The 22,125-nt window shown below is 45.3% G+C and overlaps 1 protein-coding gene across 1 annotated transcript in view; it reads left to right on the top strand.

Annotated features, from left to right (window-relative positions):
• The first annotated feature begins 8,484 nt into the window (after window positions 1–8,484).
• Window positions 8,485–22,125, top strand: part of MEP1B (meprin A subunit beta) — a 29,817-nt gene continuing 16,176 nt past the window's right edge. The window contains exons 1-7 of the mRNA XM_039912536.1: window positions 8,485–8,544; window positions 10,125–10,143; window positions 11,110–11,160; window positions 11,258–11,301; window positions 12,122–12,200; window positions 15,014–15,131; window positions 21,301–21,479. Of these exons, the coding sequence (XP_039768470.1) occupies window positions 8,485–8,544; window positions 10,125–10,143; window positions 11,110–11,160; window positions 11,258–11,301; window positions 12,122–12,200; window positions 15,014–15,131; window positions 21,301–21,479 (550 nt within the window). The remainder of the gene's footprint in view (window positions 8,545–10,124; window positions 10,144–11,109; window positions 11,161–11,257; window positions 11,302–12,121; window positions 12,201–15,013; window positions 15,132–21,300; window positions 21,480–22,125) is intronic.

Genomic DNA, 22,125 nt, shown 5'->3' with positions numbered 1-22,125 from the left:
ATACAATTGATTGTTCTCTAACTGTGATAAAGAAAGGTGACTTCTGTTCATGTCCCACTCTGGGGGTCGATGGGGAGTAGTAGTAGTAGAAATAGTAATTATTAAGCATTTTACCATGTGCAGATTCTATATTTTTAACCCCTTGCCCAAAACACCCCGTCATCTTTAAATATAGCCTAGTAAACACAACAATGCTTTACCTGGATCTTTTTGCTTTGATTAGTCTTCTTAAGAGAGACTAATTTTCATTCTTCATGCTATCAAAAAACTGTTACTTGAGCAGCTCTGCACACATTATAGGAACCCAAGATTTCTCTCTCTTCTGTGACTGACACAGTTTCCAATATGGAGAATTCCAGCTGTCTGAATCTCCTTTGAAAACATGGAGAAAACTTATCTTTATCTCAACAGTAGATATTACAAGTAAGATCTCCCAACCACTACTAAGAATGTGGGGAGAGAATATCTATTATATTGTTATATTGTACTCTCCCAAGACAGGGGGGTAGTCCAAGTGACCTCTCCAGGTCAGCCTACTTTAGTCCAGGGTTTCTTGAACCCTGGAGAAGCAGCATGGCTTAGTGAAAGAGCAAGGGCTCGGGAGTCATAGGTCGCGGGTTCTAATTTCGGCTCCGCCCCATCATTATTATTATTATTATTATTGAACTTTTTGGCAGCGTGGCTCACTGGAAAGAGCACAGACTTTGGAGTCAGAGGTCATGGGTTCGAATCCCTGCTCCGCCACTTGTCAGCTGTGTGACTGTGGGCAAGTCACTTCACTTCTCTGTGCCTCAGTTCCTTCATCTGTAAAACGGGGATTAAGACTGTGAGCCCCACGTGGGACAACGTGATTCCCTTGTGTCTACCCCAGCGCTTAGAACAGTGCTCTGCACATAGTAAGCGCTTAACAAATACCAACATTATTATTAGAGAAGCAGCGTGGCTCAGTGGAAAGAGCCCGGGCGTGGGAGTCAGAGGTCATGGGTTCGAATCCCGGCTCTGCCACTTGTCAGCTGTGTGACTGTGGGCAAGTCACTTCACTTCTCTGGGCCTCAGTTCCCTCATCTGTAAAATGGGGATAAAGATTGTGAGCCTCACGTGGGACAACCTGATGACCCTGTATCAACCCCAGCGCCTAGAACAGTGTGCTGCACATAGTAAGCGCTTAACAAATACCAACATTATTATTATTATTATTTTGGGGACCGGTGGGTTGTTAAATTTCGAGCTGTTGCAATATACATAATAGCCACCAGGTGGCATCTGAAGATCGTGGCATAAATGTTGGAGAGGAAATCCTCGTTCTCCATCCTTAGGGGTGGAAAAACAGGGTTCTTGTTTGCATAATTAAGTCCAAATATTCATAGTTGCTTTCTACCTTTGAAATGTTAACAGTAGGGACACCCTGGAAATCCAAAGGGAGAGTCTGTTTAATTCCCTGAATCTTCTTCACTCCCGTTCTTCAGCCGGGACCGTATTTTCATTCATTCATTCAATAGTACTAATTGAGCGCTTACTATGTGCAGAACACTGTACTAAGCGCTTGGAATGGACAATTGGGCAACAGATAGAGACAATTCCCGCTCAATGACGCGCTCCCAGTCTAAACGGGGGAGGCAGACAGCAAAGCAAAGCAGAACAAAACAAAAACAAGACATCATCATCAAGATAATGTTAAGCAGGAGCTCTTGACAACTCCTAGTGTTACCCATTCTGGCTTTGCCAAAACACGTCCCTACCCAATCAGTGGTATTTATTGAGTGGTTACTATTTGCAGAGCACCTTACTAAGCGCTTGGGGGAGTACGATACAACAGAATTAGCAGACATGTTCCCACCTAGAACGAGTTCACAATCTCCTCACCTCCAAAGCCCTTCTAAAATCTGAGGTATTTCCCTGTTTAATCGCCCCATCAGTCATACCAGCTCCACCTCCATCTCACCACTAACTCAGTAATTTACAGGCTTTATTACTGATTTATTTTATTTTATTTTTCAACTTATTTGTTAAGTGCTTACTTTATGCCAGGCACTGTACTAAGCGCTGGGTTAGATACAAGCAAATCAAGTTGGATACAGGGACATGGAGCTCACAGTCTTAATCCCCATTTTAAAGATGAGGTAACTGAGGCATGGAGAAGTTAATTGACTTGAACAATGTGACACAGCAGGTAAGTGGCAGAGCCAGGAATAGAACCCAGGTTCTCTGACTTCTAGGCCCGTGTTCTTTCCATTAAACCACACTGTTTCTCATTTATTCATTCATTGGGGTTTACTGCTTATCAGCCAATAGTATTTACTTATCACCTCCTCTGTTCAGAGTGCAGGATTACGGACTTTATAATGATTCATTCTCTAAACTGTTGTTTGGTCTCCATTACCTTGTTTCATTCATTCATTAACTTGAATTCAGTCAATCAAGTACAGTGCAGAGCACTGTACTAAGCACTTGGAAGAGTACAATATAACAATAAACAGAGACATTCCCTCCCCACAATGAGCTTGCAGTCTAGAGGAGAAGCAGACACTAATATACATACCTAAATTACAGATACGGAGATAAGTGCTGTGGAGTTGGTAGGAAGGACGAATAAAGAAAGCAAGTCAGGGAATTGCAAGGAGGAATGGGAGAAGAGGAAAGTGGGGCTTAGTTGGGGAAGGCCTCTTGGAGGAGATGTGCCTTCAATAATTGCCTGTCATATTTGAGAGTAAAGGGGGGGAGAGTAATTGCCTGTTGGCTCATTAAACAAATCAGATCTTGGTTCTTCCCACCTCAGTGCAATTCTGTTGTCCTGGAGAATGTGAACCTACTCTTTGCAAAGCTCCTTCAAGAAGTGAAAGACAAGAAAAGGGCATTTTGTAGAGCTCTGAGAGGGAAAGCTGCCCGGCCCAGGGTTAACAAGGTCAGGGGATTTGAAAGAGAAATGGAACAACAGGCCAGCTCCCCGCTATAGATCGGGAGAAAGTCGCCAGGGTTTGGGCATTTCTGGAGCATTAGTCTATGCATTAGCGACATTCACCACAGAGATTTTCCTGGAGGTGAGCCCATCCTGCCCGCTGTCCTGTTCTAGTTTCACGGGGGCAAGGGCACATCTGGAGTTTTACAGATGGGGTGTGTAGAGCCTCTTGCTAGGTTTCATTCTTTTCTTCCTCTTCCGCTTTTCCCTGCACAGCCAGGTTAGGGTTAGGGTTGATGGCCTGGGTCCAGCCTCTGCAGGGCCACCTGCCACCAGCTGGAAAGTGTGGGAAGTATTGGAAGGGGATGGAAGTGCCTGGCTGTGGCCGACGCCTATGCAACACACAGAGCTTCGGCACTGGTCTCGGTGAGGTGGCAGGGCCGCTCCTTGGACCAGCTGGTCAGCTCCATGGAAACCCTAGCCAACCATGGGGGGAAGAGAGGCTCATCCCCAGGAGCGGAACGGCCACTGGCAAAGTCAGGATGGTCGCTCCTGGGCACCGGCCCCTCAGGGAGCTCAGGAAGAGGGATTTGTAGAACCTGGAGGTTAACATGAGTCCCCAAGCACTGCGGGGTGGTGGACGGGGAAGCACTAGCCCAGCCAGGAGCCCAGTTGGCCCAGTCAGGGTCCGCTAGCTAAGCCCGGAGGAGGTCCGACATGGGGACAGAGACCTGCCCTTCTCCTAGCCCAGGCTAAGCATGACCCATTTTTCTCTATCCAGTCTGCATACGGCACTTGGCCACAGCTGAGGCTGGCAGGCCAGGCCAGCCAGTCCTGGGAAGGAGTCTAGACTTGAAACTAGTCTCTAGATTGTAAACTCTGTTGTGAGCAGGAATGTGTCTGTTTATTGTTATATTGTATTTTCCCAAGCACTTTGTTCAGTGCTTTCCATACAGTAAGTGCTCAATAAATACAACTGAATGAATGAACTCTAGTTCAGGGGGAAATAGCATCCAGAGCTCTAAAAAACCCCCCTCTATTGCTTTGCTTCTCTCTTCCACCATGCTTGGCTGCCAATTTCCCGGCTGGGTTCACAGTTGCCTGGCTTTTTTGGGGGTGGTGTGAGGAGAGAGTTTAAGGGATATTAGAGGGTGGGTCAGGCCCGGAGGAAGCAGAGGGGAAGGGGAAGAGACAAGTGGAGAACTAGCATGGCCTAGTAGGAAGCACTTGGGACTGGGAGATAGGAGAGTCTAATCTCATGTCTGCCGCCTGCTTACTGTGTGGCCTTGGGCAGTCCCTGAATTTATCTGGACCTCATTTTCCTCATTTGTAAAAGGTAGTTTCCTCCTTCCCCGACAATACAAAAGCCTGTAAGCCTCAAATGGGTGAACCCAGGACTCTGTCTGATCTTACTGTACTCTATTTACTCACTGCTTTGTACACAGTAAATGCTTGGCAAATGCGGCACTTAAGAAGCATAGCCTAGTGGATAAAGCAAGGACTTGGAAGTTAGAAAGACCTGGGTTCTAATCCCACCTCTGAGTGTCTGCAATGTGATCTTGGGCACTTCTCTGTGCCTCACTTCCCTCATCTGTAAAATGGGGATGAAGACTGCAAGCCCCATATGGGACAGGGACTGTGCCTAAACTGATTTGCTTGTATCTATCCCAGCACTTGGAACAGTGCTTGGCACATAGTCAGTGCTTAACTGTGTTTGCTTTCTGTTCTATTGTACTCTCCCAAGTGCTTAGCAAAGTGCTTTGCAAACAGTTAAGTGCTCAATAAATACAACTGGAATGAATGAATGCATGAAATTATTATCATCGTTATTATTAATAAAAAGAAAAGTAGTGGGGTTGTGCCTATGCCAGTAAATCAGATCAATATAATAATAATGATAATAATGACTGTGGTATTTGTTAAGCACTTACTACGTGCCAGGCACTGTACTAAGCACTGGGGTGGATACAAGCAAATCGGTTTGGACATAGTCCCTCTCCCACATTCATTCATTCATTCAATAGTATTTATTCATTCATTCAATAGTATTTATTGAGCTCTTACTATGTGCAAAGCACTGTACTAAGTGCGTGGAATGTAGAAATGGGCAACAGATAGAGACAGTCCCTGCCCATTGATGGGCTTACAGTCTAATCAGGGGAGACAGACGGACAAAAACAATAGCAATAAATAGAATCAAGGGGATGTACATCTCATTAAACCAACAGCAATAAATAGAATCAAGGTGATGTACATCTCATTAACAAAATAAATAGGGTAATAAAAATATATACAATTGAGCGGAGGAGCACAGTCTCAATCCCCATTTTAAAGATGAAGTAACTGAAGCACAGAGAAGTGAAGTGACTTGCCCAGGGTCACACAGCAGACAAATGGCAAAGCCAGGATTAGAACCCATGACTTTTGACTCCCAGGTCCCAGGCCCCTGCCACTACACATGCCGCTTCTCTACTATCAAGGTCATTACTTGGTCATATCAATTGCTCACCCAAGCCCAGGGAGCTGTCTCCAACAGTGGAATCCAGGTGCTTGAGAAGCAGTGTGGCCTAGTGGACAAAGCATGGACCTGGGAGTTCGAGACCCAGCTCCACCACTAGTCTGCTGTGAGACAAACGGGCAGTCATTTTGCTTCTCTGGGCCTCAGTTACCTCATCTGTAAAGTGGGGATTAAAACTGTGAGCCCAGTGTGGAACTGGACCGTGTCCAACCCGATTACCTTGTATCTACCCCAGCACTTAAAACGGTGCCTGGCACTTGGTAAGTGCATAACTTACACCATCAAAAAAACACAAATAACCACGTATCATCTACATGGGATGATCAATACTAGTGTGGCTCAGTGGAAAGAATACGGGCTTGGGAGTCAGAGGTCATGGGTTTGAATCCCAGCTCTACCACTTGTCAGCTGTGTGACTGTGGGCAAGTCACTTAACTTCTCTGTGCCTCAGTTCCCTCATCTGTAAAATGGGGATGAAGACTGTGAGCCCTATGTGGGACAACCTGAGTACCCTGTATCTACCCCAGCACTTAGAACAGTGCTCTGCACATAGTAAGCACTTAAATACCAACATTATTATTAACTTCTCTGTGCTTCAGTTACCTCATCTATAAAATGGGGATTAAGACTGTGAGCCTCATGAGGGACAATCTGATTACCCTGTATTTACCGCAGCGCTTAGAACAGTGCTCTGCACATAGTAAGCGCTTAACAAATACCAACATTATTATTATTATTATGTAGCTGTTCCTCGATGGGAATTTTCAGAAGCGAGAGCTGCTATCGTTTGGCCAGTTCACAGGTTTTCAAGACAGACACATTGTCCAGGACTCATTAGGAGCTGCATGGCCTAGGGGAAAGAGCAGGGGCTGGGGAGTCACAGGTCTTAGGTTCTAATCCTGGCTCTGTCAATTGCTTGCTGTGCGACCTTGGGCAAATCATTCAACTTCTCTGGGTCACAGTTTCCTCACTGTAAAATGGGGATTCAATTCCTGTTCTTCCTCCTACCCAGACCGTGAGGCCCATACAGGTCAGGGACTGTATCCAACCTAAGTAACTTGTACCTACCCCAGCACATAGAAATGTGTTTGACACATAGTGAGTGCTCAGCAAATACCATAAAAGAGACTACATTCTGTAACTCAGTAAGTAAATTAGAAATACAGGGTAGAATATTTCACTTATTTCTAATCCATCCCTATTTCTATGGATTAATTCATCACTAAATAATAGTAGTAATAGTACTTATTAAGGATTTACCGTGTGCAGACACTGTACTAAGTGCTAGGAATACAAAAGTGGGAATTAGACATAGTCTTTGCCCCTTAGGGCTGGGGGAGGACATGATAGGGAGAGCCGTACTGTGATATGGAGTTTTTTTTGGTCTTAGTCAAAGCCCAGCCAGTCAGCTCTGCCATTTATCTGCTGTGTGGACTTGGGCAAGTAACTTCACTTCTCTTCACCTCGCTTTCCTCATCCATAAAATGGGGATTGAGACTGGGAGCGCTAGGTGGGACAGGAACTGTGTCCGACCCAATTATCTTGTATCTAGCCCAGCGCTTAGTATAGTGTCTGGCACACAGTAAGTGCTTTACAAATACCACAGTTATCTTCCCAAACAAGGAATTCAGAAGTCCCAGAAAGGTGGAAAAAAAATGGACTTTCACCTCCTAGGTTGGTTAGGTTATTACAGTCCAGGAAGCCAAACCTGCCCGGTATATAATCCAAGTCAAGCATTCCATTTTATGATGTTTATAGCTTTTAAAAGTAAAACCCAAGCTGAATGTCATAGTTTACAGCCTTTACCTGGATGAAGCAACATGGATTCACAGTCTTTGCTTTTTCTTCTGTTCTGCTGGACATTCTTTGTGGTCTCTGGTCTGGTAAGGAACTGAGGAAACTGAATTCTTGGAAAATGATGAAGAAATCAAAATTTTTGGGGGGAGGGGGCAGTACTGATTGCTATGAGGCAGCTTCCTTAGGTGTGGGCCTTGCCCAATGACAATGAAATAACATTTTTTTTAGATAAACACAGTTTTAAGCTTCTCCCTCTAGACTGTAAGTAGGGAATGTCTCTGTCCACTCTCTTAGATAGCATTCTTTCAAATGCAAAGAAGGGTGCTTTGCACCCAGTAAGCACTCAATAAATACCGGTGATTGATTGATTGATTGAACATGAATGACCAATTGGGTCATGCTGATTGCTAGCTGTAGGATGGGTGTGCAGTCAGAGAAGATTTGAGTCTTTCAGGTGATTTAATCTTGTTATCCCTGCTCCTCTGTTTCCAAACCAGCTGGTTTAGTGAAAATGAAACTTTGAAACCCCACAATTTAAAGTTAGGTGTTGGTAACTGTCCCAAGTTTAGAAATGTTTAAATAATCATATCCTGAATAGTAGAGATATTGGAGCAGGGCTCTTTGCGAGGACTGCCAGATTTATTAGGCAGTTATAAGTAAGTTAAGATGAATTCAGTTTTAATTATTCATTACCTTGGGCAGAACCTTTCTTCCGCCTGGAGATCTATTTTCCTAACAGAAGACAAATGAACAAATCTGTGAAGGCTAAATTCCATTCCATAAAGTTGGAGAAAATTTTTTAGTCATGATTTTTAAATTGTGATCAAATGAACACTATCCTCAGGCCCGCATTCTAGCATCCAGAAAGGAGCAAGCTATTTATTTCAAGTTATAACTGTAAACATGACACTGTGGTTATTCTTATCTGGGATGGCCTTACATTCCACTGGATATTTGTACTTTTTTTTGCCTCACTAACTTATATGAACACTATTGACACCTGCTCATGTCAAATTCAATGGTACGATGTGAGGACAACTGTCCAGAAGGTACTGATCTAAAGTGACCAGCTCATCTGACAGCTATCCATCACAAAATGGAACCATCCATTTAGACCTTTCTGGATGAATTCCACAGGGGAGATCTCTTCCTGCCCCACTCCATTCTGTCCTTCATGAAAACAGCGTTGATTCACTGTATTATTTTCAGAGTTTTTCACCCAGATCTCAAGGATGTTTTCTGAGTTTTTATTTTATTAGCTGGGGGAGTGGCCATGCTTTATAGTCAAGGCTCTGAAAGCAATGAAATTGGGAAAGCCTATACTTACATGAAAGTGGGTTTGAGCCATCCAGAACTTTTAGCCATCCAGCACTTTTAACCAAAGCATATTTAATTATGATAAAGATGTTTTACAAAAATGAGAAGCAGCGTGGTTTAGTGGATAGAGCACAGGCCTGGAGGTCAGAAGGACATAGGTTCTAATCCTGCCTCTGCCACTTTGCTGTGTAACCTTAGGAGAGTCACTTTACTTCTCTGTGCCTCAGTTACCTCATCTGTAAAATGATGATGACAATGGCATTTGTTGAGCACTTACTATGTGCAAAGCACTGTTCTAAGTGCTAGGGGATACAAGGAACTCAGGATGTCCCACATGGGGCTTACAGTGTTAATCCCCATTTTACAGATGAGGTAACTGAGGCACAGAGAAGTTAAGTGACTCACCCAAAGTCACACAGCTGACAACTGGCGGAGCTGGGATTAGAACCCATGACCTCTGACTTCCAAGCCCATGCTTTTTCCACTGAGGATTAAGACTGTGAGCCCCAAGTGGGACATAGGCTGTGTCCAAACTGATTAGTGTGTATCTACCCCAGCACTTAATACAGAGCCTGGGATACAGTAAGTGCTTAACAAATGCCATTAAAATAATGGACTATTTTGCTTGCATTGTGAGAATGAATTGTTTAGATTATTCAGAGAATGATACTTGTTCGCTTGAGAAAGTAGATTTTCATAAGACCATAGTGTCAATTGCTCATTGATAATAATTCACAATTATAATTTTGGGATTTATTACACTGACTATGTGCCAAGTATTATGGTAGATAATGGATAATCAGGTCAGGCATAGTCCCTGACCCACATGGGGCTCAAAGTCTAAGGGAAAGGGAGAACAGGTATCTACTTCCCATTTGCAAATGAGGAACGGAGACACAGTTGCCTTTGTATCGCTGCATTTGTTTTCCCTCATCTTTGCCTGTCTAAATTTGTCCACCTCCTTATGTATCACACTCCTCAAAGTGTGAACCTTTCTGTTAGTCTCTACCACTCATCTGCTTTGTGACTACCTTGCGTAAGTCACTTCACTTCTCTGTGCCTCAGTTAACTCATTTATAAAATGGGGATTGAAACTTTGAGCCCCACGTAGGACAGGGATGGCGTCCAACCCAATTTGCTTGTATCCACCCCAGTGCCTAGTACAGTGCCTGGCACATAGTAAGTGCTTAACAAATACCATAATTACTGTTATTATGAAGTTTTCTGCAACTTGTACAGTTGAGGTCCGTCAGATTGCAAGCTCCTTGAGGACAGGGTTTGTCTCTTCTAATGCTATTGTACTCTTCCAAGTGCTTAGTACAGTTCACTGCCCACAATACAGGACTCAATAAAGGCTTTTGATTGATTGATTATTCATCTTCTTTCTGGAATTCTGAGAGCATGAGCTAATTTTGAATAAAAACTAATTATGGACATTGAAAACCCAATATTGTTTGCTGTCTGGAAAAAGAGAAAAAAATCTAGTTGAGAAAAAAGGAAATGTTTCCTGATATTGAATGTGACATGAAAATGAGAAAAGCTTTTGCAAATCCCAGGTTTCATGATGGTGTCCTTTGCCTCCTTTTTGTCTTCTAGCCTACTCCGGAGACTTATGGTGAGTTCCTTTTTTGAAAAAGATGTATATGTTTATGGTATTTGTTAAGATCTATGTGCCAGGTACAGTACTAAGTACTAGGATAGATTCAAGTTCTCTTCTAAGTTGTGTTCTGGAAAGGTTCCTGCAAATTGTTTTTGTTTCTCACACTTCTGGCCTCTTTTGCATTCATGGGAGTCTCCTTTTCTTCTGGATCGGCCTGCTCCCACTTCCACTGTTCCTTTTTTATTGCTAGGCAACAGGGCAGCAGCAGTGTAGGGAGGAGATGCTCACAGTGGTGAGGACTTAGCCTCTGTGTGCTGGTGGGCATGCCGCAGTTGCCCACCCCTCCGGCAGGGAGTATCCTTGGCAAGTGTCAGACTCATCTGCCACCTCAGGAAAGCTGGGGATATGAGGATACACCCAGTCACACTGCACAAAGTTCTTTGTATTTGGAGATGTCACAGCCGACAGTGACTTCTGTGTCCTGGCACGGTGGGGTGACTGAGAAGGCTGACACGTGGCCAGGTAGTGGAGAAGGGCCTTTCAGAAAGCTGTCACTTCATCGGCTGACTGGCTCCGAAGATGATGATACTGCATTAAGCACAGTAGGGGCTGGGCTGTGGGAGGGTGACAGATCCCTGATGAGACTTACGGCCTCAGCGGGGCAGGCAGACGGGCAAGCTGCTTTTGTAGGCGAGAGTTTGAACGTTAGAATTCCACAGGCACAAAGCCAGCAGAGGGCCAGCTAGGCCTGAGTGGTGTTCCATGCCGCTTCCTGTTCAATCAGTACTTCTGTTCCACAGGAGGATCGATTTCTTCCTCTCAAAGCCCACTGCCATATCCCCCTCCATAAACAGGCCGTGGCAGCGGCCCCCAGCAGCGATAACTTCGGACTTGTAATTTAGCAATCGGCGTCTCGGAGATTTTCCTTCCCCTGTAACTCTAATGGCAGGGATTGATCTATCCGTTTATTTGCTTTTGCAGTCAAAGACGTGGATGGTGGGGTCGACCGGGATATATTCGACATCAATTCAGGTTGGCCTGTTCCCCTTCTCACTCCACCCCACAGCCCCTTGCTCGGCCTGAGCTCTGCTCTCCGTTGACTAATGCAGATTCTCCTCTTCCCTCTCAGCTCTGGGCCTGGACCTTTTTGAGGGAGACATCGTTTTTGCCAAGGTGAGTCGGAAAGCCCACTTGGGGGAATTTTTCCAATGCGGCGGGACTCCCGCCTGAATCGGATGAACCAGCAGGGACCGGGTTAAACCACACAAGCTGCAGCTGGGCCAGAATCGACCTCAATCACTCGGAGGTAGATTTGCACACTCCACCTAAGCAAATTGCATTTGAGAAAAATTACTCGGTTCCTAATAACATCATCTCCTTTCCGTTGTTCGGATTTCCTGTAAGCGGAGGGACGGCAGCTTGAAGGCCGTCTTCCCACAGAAGTGGCCGCCCTCTCCCCTCCCCCGCCCCCACTAAAGGCCAGGCAGGCTTGGATGTGAACCCTGGAGATTTCATTTGTAATTCCCTCTTGGCGTACAATTGTTCTGCGTAGAGGTAAATTTGCTCCAGGAGTCCATGCTAACGATGGTGATTTCTTGTCTTTCAAACATCATTCCTTACATACACTTGGCAGTGCTCCTTTGTCTGCTGAAGGAGCAGAGTCCAGTCTGAATTACTGAGAAATCATCTGTGTGCTCCTCTGATCTGTGCTCCTCTAGTGGTACTGGCCGGGGGTGAGAGAAGCTCAGAACTGCATTTAGGAATATATCCATTCCTCGATTCATTCAATAGTATTTATTGAGCGCTTACTATGTGCAGAGCACTGTACTAAGCGCTTGGGATGAACAAGTCGGCAACAGATAGAGACAGTCCCTGCCGTTTGACGGGCTTACGGTCTAATCGGGGGACTGTGCTTGCTGTAAACAGATTGCTCCTTAAAGTGCCTTCCCGCTCACACATGAATATGTATTTTTCTTCATCTCTTTGCCTTTAGGGTCAAGATCGGAACTCCATTATTGGTGATCGGTACAGATGGCCCCACATCATTCCCTACGTCCTTGAGGATAGCTTGGGTGGGTACCGCCAGCATCAGCTTCTGCTCAAAACTAGCACAATCACGTGTCAGTTCGACCTTCACAACATCGCTAAAATCTGCCCCTTCCTCTCCATCCAAACTGCTACCATGTTAATTCAAGTGCTTATCCTATCACCCCTTGATGACTGTATCAGCCTCCTTGCTGACCTCCCTGCCTCCTATCTCTCCCCACTTGAGTCCACAGTTCACTCTGCTGCCCAGATTATTTTCCTTCAAAAATGTTGTGGTTCAGTGGAAAGAGCCCGGGCTTGGGAGTCAGAGGTCATGCATGGGTTTGAATCCCGACTCTGCCACTTGTCAGCTGTGTGACTGTGGGCAAGTCACTTCACTTCTCTGGGCCTCAGTTACCTCATCTGTAAAATGGGGATTAAGACTGTGAGCCTCACGTGGGACAACCTGGTTACCCTGTATCTACCCCAGCGCTTAGAACAGTGCTCTGCACATAACAAGCGCTTAACAAATACCAACATTATTATTCAAGCCACGTTTCTCCACTCCTCCAAGAACCTCCGGTGGCTACCCATCCATCTCCGCATCAAACAGAAACTCTTTTCCATTGGCTTTAAACTCAATCACATTGCCCCTCTTATCTCACTACCCCACTCTCTTACTACACTTTGCTTCTCTAAGACCAACCTTCTCATTGCACCTTGATCTCGTCTATCTCGCCACTGACCTCTCTCCCACATCTTGTCTCTGGCCTGGAAGGCCCTCTCTCTTCAGATCTGACAGTTGCTCTCCCCACCTTCAAATCCTCATTGAAGGCACATCTCCTCCAAAAGGAGGACTGACTAAACCCTCCTTTCCTCTTGTCCCACTCCCTTCTGCACTGCCTTGACATGCTCCCTTTATTCATCCTTTCTCCCAGCTCCACAGCACTTATGTACATATCGGTAATTTTATTTATTTATACTAATGTTTGTCTCCCCCTCTAGACCATAAGCTTGTTGTGGGCAGGGAATGTGTCTGTAATATTGTTTTCATTTACTACAATGCTCTGCACTCAGTAAGTGCTCAATAAATGCAATTGACTGATTGACAGCTTGGTATGCTTTTGAAACTACATTTTGGCAGGGTTTTTTTGTAAAAAGGATGGAGGAAAGAAAAAACAGTTGCACATTGAATGAGGAATTGTTCATTTTGTTTGGGGAATTAATTTTGAGACTTGGTCAACTGAGGGCAATAACATAACTTTAGTTGGTTATTTTAGCTCATACATTATTAAGTAGTTTTCTTTCTCTATCTGCCTCCTTCTCTCTGGCTGTCTTTCCCCCTTAGTTTCTCAAGGTCAACTTAGGTCAACTTGCTCTAATTTCCACATTGAATAGGGTGGGTAAGGTTGGGTAAGTAGAGATATGAAAGGCTAAGGGGATCATAAAAATGAACAAAATAATTGTGTCTTTTGACCAAATCTTTGTCCCTCTGGCCCTGAAGACCTGGTCTTAGCTACCTCTCAAGAGAAAGGAGAATTTGTTTGGGAGAGAGCATGCCTGATTCTCTCTTGAACCCAACCACCTCTGTGAATAAACAGATTTGCATTACCCTCCAAAGTTCCAATGTTACTGCATCTGTTGCCCACAGGAAGTCAGCATCCTAGAGTTCAATCAGATGCCCCTGGTCAGTTTAAAGTTAATGCTCAAAGGTTTTTTTCTTGCAGGGGGTGAATCCCAGGGAAAATCCCCAAGATTTAAGTTTAAATTGAGAACAAACTACAAGCAACTGCACTCCCTCCTGACACCCCTTACCCCAACTCACTTCCCTTTGGCAAAGATGGAGGGTGGCCAGCTTTCCATTCAGTTCCCTGAAATCAGTGAGGCATCTGTTTGGAACATGGTTATCCAGGTGGGAAATTCCTTGAGGCAAAGTCTTGGACAAAACATTTCCTATGGTTAGGGAGCCCCGAAGGGGGAAGCCTGAGGGAAAAGTAAACAATAAAGCATTCTAAAGTTACCATATAATAATTGTATAAGTATAATTGTATAATTATAACCATAAACTTGTATAATTTTAATTGTGTAATTATAATAATAAAATTGCATAATTATAATTGCATGGTTATAATAGTATAGGTATAATTGTATAAGTCCTTACTATGTGCTTTGTATACTGTACACTGTACAATTAGATCTGATGAGTCTCTGTCTCACATGAGGCTCACAGTTGAAGGGAAAAGAGAGAACAGGTATATCATCTCTATTTTATAAATGAGGAAACCGAGGTACAGATAAATTAAATGACTTACCCAAGGTCTCAGGCAAGTAGGCGGGGGCAGAGCCAGTATTAGAACCCAGGCCCATTCTTCTGCGATGAGGTCACTCTGTTTCTCTAAAGTATCTAATATATCATAGCTAATATTTGCAATGTCTGAGTCCTAAACTAGACATCTCAGAAAGTTATCAAGAAGAGATATAACAACTAGCATGGGCTATTTCAGTGGTCAGTGGCCATAGCTTGGACAACCTCCATTTCATGAGGGTAATAATAATAATAATGTTGGTATTTGTTAAGTGCTTACTATGTGCCGAGCACTGTTCTAAGCGCTGGGGTAGACACAGGGCATTCAGGTTGTCCCACGTGGGGCTCACAGTCTTAATCCCCATTTTACAGATGAGGTCACTGAGGCACCGAGAAGTTAAGTGACTTGCCCACAGTCACACAGCTGACAAGTGGCCGATCCGGAATTCGAACCCATGACCTCTGACTCCAAAGCTCGTGCTCTTTCCACTGAGCCATGCTGCTTCTCAAGTTGATGACTTTAACAGGAACGTCTCTATCCGTTGTTTCCTGCAGAAATGAATGCTAAGGGAGTCATTCTCAATGCCTTTGAGAGATACCGCCTAAAAACCTGCATCGACTTCAAACCTTGGGAAGGCGAAGCTAACTATATATCTGTATTCAAGGGAAGCGGGTAAGAGGAAGAGTGAGTCTTCGAAATATGTACTGCCAAGCACTCTTTAGCGGCCATGTCTGATCTTCAGTAATTCCCCAGAACTCCAGAAATCCCAAAGATTTCTGAGCCGGAGGATTCACTGATCTGCTGAATCCCTGGTGGTGGTCAAGGATGATTTCACTGTGCCCTTGTGGGTGGTGAGCAACTTGAGGGCAGGAATCGTGCCTACCAACTGTATCGTACTCTCCCAGGGGCTCAGTGCAGTGGTCTGCACCCAGTAAGTGCTCAGTAAATATCATCGATTGGCAGAGTGGTGTAGATAGAGCAGAGGTGTACCCTGATTTAGAACTCCACTTTTGCAGCTGTCAGAAAGGCAGCCGGAGACCTAATCCAAGGCTCGATCTGCCCCCCTCCTGCTTCCCCGTGCCCTGAGTCCCTGGATGCAGTTCCTCATCTCAATTCCCGGAGACGCTTTTCTTCCAGAAATGTTCACTGGTCTTGTGAAATTTCGCTTCCTGGCAGTGGTGGCAGAGGCTGCTGATGAAGCCGTGCTGTCCCTGTCCATAGATGGCCAATGGGTTTTGGTCAGATTTAGAAAAATCTCTTTTCTTCTTCTTTTTCTGACTTGTGGAGGTCAATCCTCTCACAGAGGGTCAATCTCACAGAACAGGGAATGTATTCAATATTTATAATATTTATTTATTCATTGGTGAAATACCCGGTTTGTACTTGGATGTGCTGCCTCCCCTCCCCCTTCTCCCTGCCTCCTCCACCATGTCTTTGTCCTTGTCTGGCTCTGCAGCCATTCTGTCCCCTTCCTGCACACAGCCTTACTGCTTTTTGCTCTCCTGGTGGTTCTTATGGCTATGGCTCTCAGGCCCCAGTGTCCCCTGCCTTTCTGTCACCACCCCCCTGCTCAATCAATCAATGGTATTGATAAAGCACTTACTGTGTGCAAAACACTATACCAAGCATTTGGGAGAGTAGAGAAGCAGCATGGCCTACTAGAAAGGGCACGGGCCTGGGTTCTAATCTCAGCTTTGCCACATGTCTGCATGTGACCTTGAGTAAGTCATTTAAGTTCTCTGGGCCTCAGTTCCCTCATCTGCAAAATGGGAATTCAATATTGAATTCCTGTTCTCCCTTCTAGTTAGGCTGTGAGCCCCCTGTGGGAGCTGATTATCTTTTACCTACCCCGATACTTACACCTAGTAAGGGCTCAACAAATACTACAGTTTATTTATTTTGCAAAAGGGTTGAAAGTTTGAAACAGTGTGATCGATCATTCTTTTATTTCTTCCACGTCCATTTAGCAAGACGCTTATTGAGATCAATGGGGCAACAGATCCAGGAGCAATAGGGCAGAAGGGAAAGTTGTTTAGAAGAAATGCAAAATCACTTATATTCACTCTCGAGGGAGGACACTTTGAACAGGAAAAGAGCCAAAGAAAAACCTGCAGGATGGTACAAGTTAGAACACTGGAGAGAAGTGCCTGTCCCTGAAAATCTGGATTTAAGTTGAGACGAGAGTAATCAAACAATCAGTGGAATTTATTTAGTACTTACTGTGTGCACAGCACTTTTCTTAGTACTCGGGAAAGGACAATACAACAGAGTTGGTAGACACATTTCCTGGTCACAGTGAGCTTTCAGTCTAGAAGGAAGGAGAAGAAGGGAAAGCCTTGGGAATCTTGCCAAATCTCTGATCCTAACTGAGCCTCCACCTCAGAATTGAGACCGTGGGGAAGAAGCCATTAATTTTGTCCCACAACCTTTTGGCCTCTGGCAGGCAGCCCACCCCCACCCCGGCTTGGAGCTGACTAGGGGCCAAGAGGTCTGCTAGACAAATTCTCTTAATCTTCACATAGTAAGTTAGGTACTTACTATGAGCCAAGCATAGTGCTAAGATTCAGGGTAGGTAGAATGCAATCATCTCAGAAACAGGTCCAGCCTCATGCAGGATTCACAGTCTTAAGAGGGAGGGAGGACAGGGTTCCTCTTTACAGATGAGAAAACCGAGGCACAGAAATGTTCATTCGTTCATTCAATTGTATTTATTGAGCGCTTACTGTGTGCAGAGCACTGTACTAAGCGCTTAAAGTTAAGTGACTTGCCCAAAGACACACAGCAGGCAAGCTGCAGAACTGAGAAATCACCTCTTCTCCAGGAGATCTTCCTTGTTTAATGACTCTTCTCTCCACTTTACATCTCCCAACTCCCTGAGTTAGCAGTTACACACCAGCTAAGCACTTAAGAAGCCCTTATCATGGCCCTCTAGAACTTTCTCCTATCTGTAATCTACTCAGAGTCTTTCAACCGCTGCTTGACTGTAAACTCTTTGAGGACAAGGATCAGGTCTATTGATTCTACTCTATTCTTCCAAGTGCCTAGAACAGTGCTCTCTGCACCCAGTAAGCACCCAGTAATGGATTGATTAATGGATAAATGGAGTTACCATTCTGTGGCCCCATATCTGGTCCATCCAAACCTGTGGTCTGCCATGGCTATGGTGATATGTGATCCTTTGCTAGCCCCATCTGGACCACCTTGGGGGTGTTTTGTTCCCTGAGGGGGGCTCTGGAACCAGGCCGGGGCTTCACTTTTCCCTCTGGGCACTGAGATATGTCCCAGAGTTATGAAGGTAGAAGGAGCATGGCCTACTAGATAGAGTACAGGCCTGGGAGTCAGAAGGACCTGGGTTCTAATCTTGGCTGTGCCGCTTGTCAGCTGTGTTACCTTGGGCAAGTCACTTCACTTCTCCGTGTCTCAGTTACATCTTGTATAAAATGGGGATTAAGACTGTCAGCCCCATGTGGGACATAGACCGTGTCCAACCAGATTACCTTGTCTCTACCTCAGTGCTTTGAACTGTGCCTGGCACATAGTAAGTGCTTAACAGATACCATTAAAAAATAACAATACTAACAGTAATAATTGTGGTATTCATTAAGTGCTTTCTGTGTCACACATTGTGCTAAGTACTGGAGAAGATACAAGATATTCAGGTCCCATGTGGACCTCACAGCCTAAGTAGAAGGGATAACAGGTACTGAATCCCCATTTTGCAGATGAGGGAACTGAAGCACAGAGAAGTTAAGTGGTTTGCCCAAGGTCACACATTAGACACGTGGCAGAGCCAGAATTAGAACCCAGGTCTTCTGACTCCCAGGTCCATGTTTTTTTCCATGAGGCCACACTGCTCCTCGGAACCCAGCGGCCTAGGACATCCTAGGGAGGAAAACTCACTGCTACGACATACTACCACTCTTCCCATCCTCAAAGCCTTAATCAAATCACACCTCCGCCAAGAGGCCTTCCCCAATTAAGGTTTCTTTTTCCTACTCCCTTTCCCTTCTGTGTCATCTATGCACTTGAATCTGTATCCCTTAAACACTTGATATTCACCCCACCCTCAGCCCCACAGTACTCAGATGCATATCCGCCTCCCCATCTTAAGTCTAAGCTCCTTGTGGCTAGGGAATGTGTCTAAGAACTCTGTTGTATTGTATTCTCTCTAGGCTTAGCACAGTTCTCTGAACACAGTAGGTGCTCAATAAAAGCTGTCAATTGATTGATTGCTACTGGGGTCTTTCGTTTAGGGAGCAGGGGCTGGGGGTTTTAAGAGAGAGACTTTGGCCCTCTCCCTTCGGGTGGTGGGAATCATAAGGGAACCGATGGCGTCTCTCTCAAGTGGAAATCTGGGCATCAACTGCCAACGTCCAGTCCCTTTTTCATCCTCCAATCAGTCATGACGCTGAAAGCCAAGAGACGAATCTTTAAACTTTGGAGGAACTGAACAACAGATCCCATGATCCTCTAGTCACCCATGTGTGCCCTTGGATTGGATTGATTCTCTAATCATCCATTTTATTCATTTATTCAGTAGTATTTATTGAGCGCTTACTATGTGCAGAGCACTGTACTAAGCGCTTGGAATGTACAATTTGGCAACAGAGAGAGACAATTTATAAGCTCCTTGAGGGCAAGAAATGACTGTCTTCTTTCTGTGGTAATTTCCCATGTGCTCAGTGCAGTGCTTTGCACTTAATAAATCCATCAGCTGAATTTATTGAGCGCTATGTGCAGAATGCTGTACTAAGTGCTTGGGAGAGTGCAATAAAACAGAATTAGCAGATATGTTCCCTGCCTGTAACGGGCTTACGGTCTAAATGGGGAGACGGACATTAACATGAATAAGTAATTTATGATACATAATTTAAAGATATGTACATAAGTACTGTGGGGTTGGGGTGGGGAGAAAATCAAGCAACTAACCATTGATTGATTGACTGGGATTTGCTGGGACAGCTGTCCATAGAAAGCAATAACCTGAACCAAACAGGGACAGACAGCAAATCCAAAAGGCTCCTATCACAGTGGATGTCTGTCAGTTGCTATCAACCCCTCTTACCCTTGACAGGGACTGTGTCCAATCCAATTTGCTTGTATCCATCCCAGCGCTTAGAACAATGCCTGGCACATAGTAAGCGCTTAAAAAATACCACTAGTATATTATTATTATTATCATCGTCTTCTGGAAACCAAACCTCCGATTCTCCACTGTGCTCAACGCTACAGCTGCCCTTTCCCTGCTGACCTGAGAGGGAGAAGAGTGTCTCAGTTTCCTCCTCTATCACACTGAGGGAGGCAGCACATAAACTTTTGAAAGTAGGAGGAAGAGAACAACAGATTCCTAACCCTCTAGTTGTGGAAGGCAGCAGATGAACCTCTGGACTTAGGGGGGAGAGAAAAACAGATGTCTTGGGGCCAACATTACCTTTAAGCCCTGAAATCAGGTGGTGAGATTATCTTGATTGTTGCTGGAGCAATAAACTGTTCTTCCTGCAAACACATGCATTCAGCTTCTCTGGAAAACTTAAGCCCCAGAGCGGAGCTCGAAGCTCTGCCTCTAATCGGGCTGTGTAGAACATTGCTGACTCTTTATTTCAGAGGAGTGCTCTCTGGCTCCTGGTTTCCTGGTCAGGGTGGGAAGAAGGTGGTAGTGATCTTTTCTTTGCCTTTTCCCGACAGAAGCCTCGTGCCTCAACCCTGCACTCTTTCCCCACAGCAAAATGATGCTCCCTTTAAAGCTAAGCACGTCACCAGGGCTGTGTCTCCTTGAGGGAAGAGGCAGGATAGCCCAACTGAGGGCCGCAATGTGCAATCTTGTTCTGGGCCATTTTCTTGAAGAAAAATGAGGTAGAGCTCTTAGACTTTCTTCCCCCTGACTTGCTTTGGTCAGGAAAGAGGAATCAGGAACTTGAGCCTGCAGAGTTGATGACATTTGTGAGGCTTAGAGGATAAACCACAGGCCTGGGAGTCAGAAGGACCTGGGTTCTGATCCTGGCTCCGCTATACGTCTGATGTGGGACCTTGGGCCACATCATCCACTTCACTTCTCTGGGCCTCAGGTACTTCATCTGTAAAATGGGGATTAAGACTGTGAGCTCCATCTGGGACAGAGACTATGTCCATCCTTATTAATTTATATCTACCCCAGAGCTTAGAACAGTGCTTGACACATAGTAAGCACTTAACAAGAACTAATATAATTATTAATAATTATTTAATATAATATTTTATTTAGTGCTTACTATGTGTCCAGCATTATCTAAGCATTGGGGTAGATACAAGATTATCGGTTGCACAAAGTCCCTCTCCCACTTGGGGAACACAGCCTAAGTAGGAGGGAGATTGCCCTTCTTTTACAGCTAAGGAAACTGAGGCACAGAGAAGTTAAATGGCTTCCCCAAGGCCCCAGAGCAGGAAAGCAATTGAGCTGGGATTAGAACCCAAGTCCTCTGACTCCTGGACTCATGCTCTTTCCACTAATCTATGATGTTCCTCCTGACCAAGGGTCCCCTTGGCCCCCCGCATACCAGTGCACCCCCAAACTCTCCCCATTCTATACATACTCTGTCCTTATTATGAGATCCAACACGATCCCTTCCCCACAGTCCCTTCCCCACACATGTCTCACCGACTCCAAGACCATTTTAGAGATGCGGAAACCGTTTGGTCCGTGTTTTCTGCTCGGCCGAGGAAGGGCAAGGTCAGAGAGTGGCGGGGAGGCCCCAGCCGGGCCGTTCTGAGTCCCCAGAGTTCGGCGGTGCAGACCAGCCGGAACCACAGGACGTGGAAAGGGCCTCCTCTGACTCTCGTTTTCACTCCCTGTCGCCGCCATCAGCTGTTGGTCCTCGATAGGAAATCAGCATAAGGGCAAGCAACAACTCTCCATCGGGGAAAACTGTGACCGGATCGGAACTATCCAGCATGAGTTCCTGCATGCCTTGGGATTCTGGCACGAGCAGTCGCGGGCAGACCGGGATGACTATGTCATGATCATGTGGAACCGGATTCAGGCCGGTAGGTTATCGTTATTATTATTATTATTGTTGTTATTGCTATAGCATGGGCCTGGGAGTCAGAGGATCTGGGTTCTAATCCTGGCTCCGCCATGTGCCTGCCTTGTGAACTTGGGCAAGTGACTTCACTTCTCTGGGCTTCAATTACCTCATCTGTAAAATGGGGATTCAATATCTTTCCCCCCTTCTACTTAGAATGTGAGCATGTGTGGGACAGGGACCGTGTCTGATCTGATTAACTTGTATCTTCTCCAATGCTTAGAACAGTGCTTTACACATAGTAAGCACTTAAATACTCTTCTTTTCCTCTCCTTCTTCTCGGACACAGACCCTATCCCACATGGGGCTCACAGTCTAAGTAGGAGGGACAACGGGTATCGAATCCCCATTTAATAGTTGAGGACACTGAGGCTTAGAGAAGTTCAGTGGTTTGCCCAAGATCACACAGCAGGCAGTTGGCAGAGCTGTAATTAGAATCCAGGTCCTTTGACTCCCAGGCCCATGCTCTTTCTACTAGGTCCCGTTGCTTCTCAGGTTTCTCCCCCCCCACAACCCTCACCCCCAATTTTCTTTCATGCTTACGTTCCATGAGATGCTCCACAGGCCACCTTCCTTGGGATGACGGTTCCATCATCTCTGGCTCCCCA

Source organism: Ornithorhynchus anatinus, chromosome 7, assembly GCF_004115215.2.
Source record: "Ornithorhynchus anatinus isolate Pmale09 chromosome 7, mOrnAna1.pri.v4, whole genome shotgun sequence".
Taxonomy (NCBI): domain Eukaryota; kingdom Metazoa; phylum Chordata; class Mammalia; order Monotremata; family Ornithorhynchidae; genus Ornithorhynchus; species Ornithorhynchus anatinus.
Note: the sequence above shows the minus strand (reverse complement) of the source record. Positions and strands in the feature narration are given on the sequence as shown.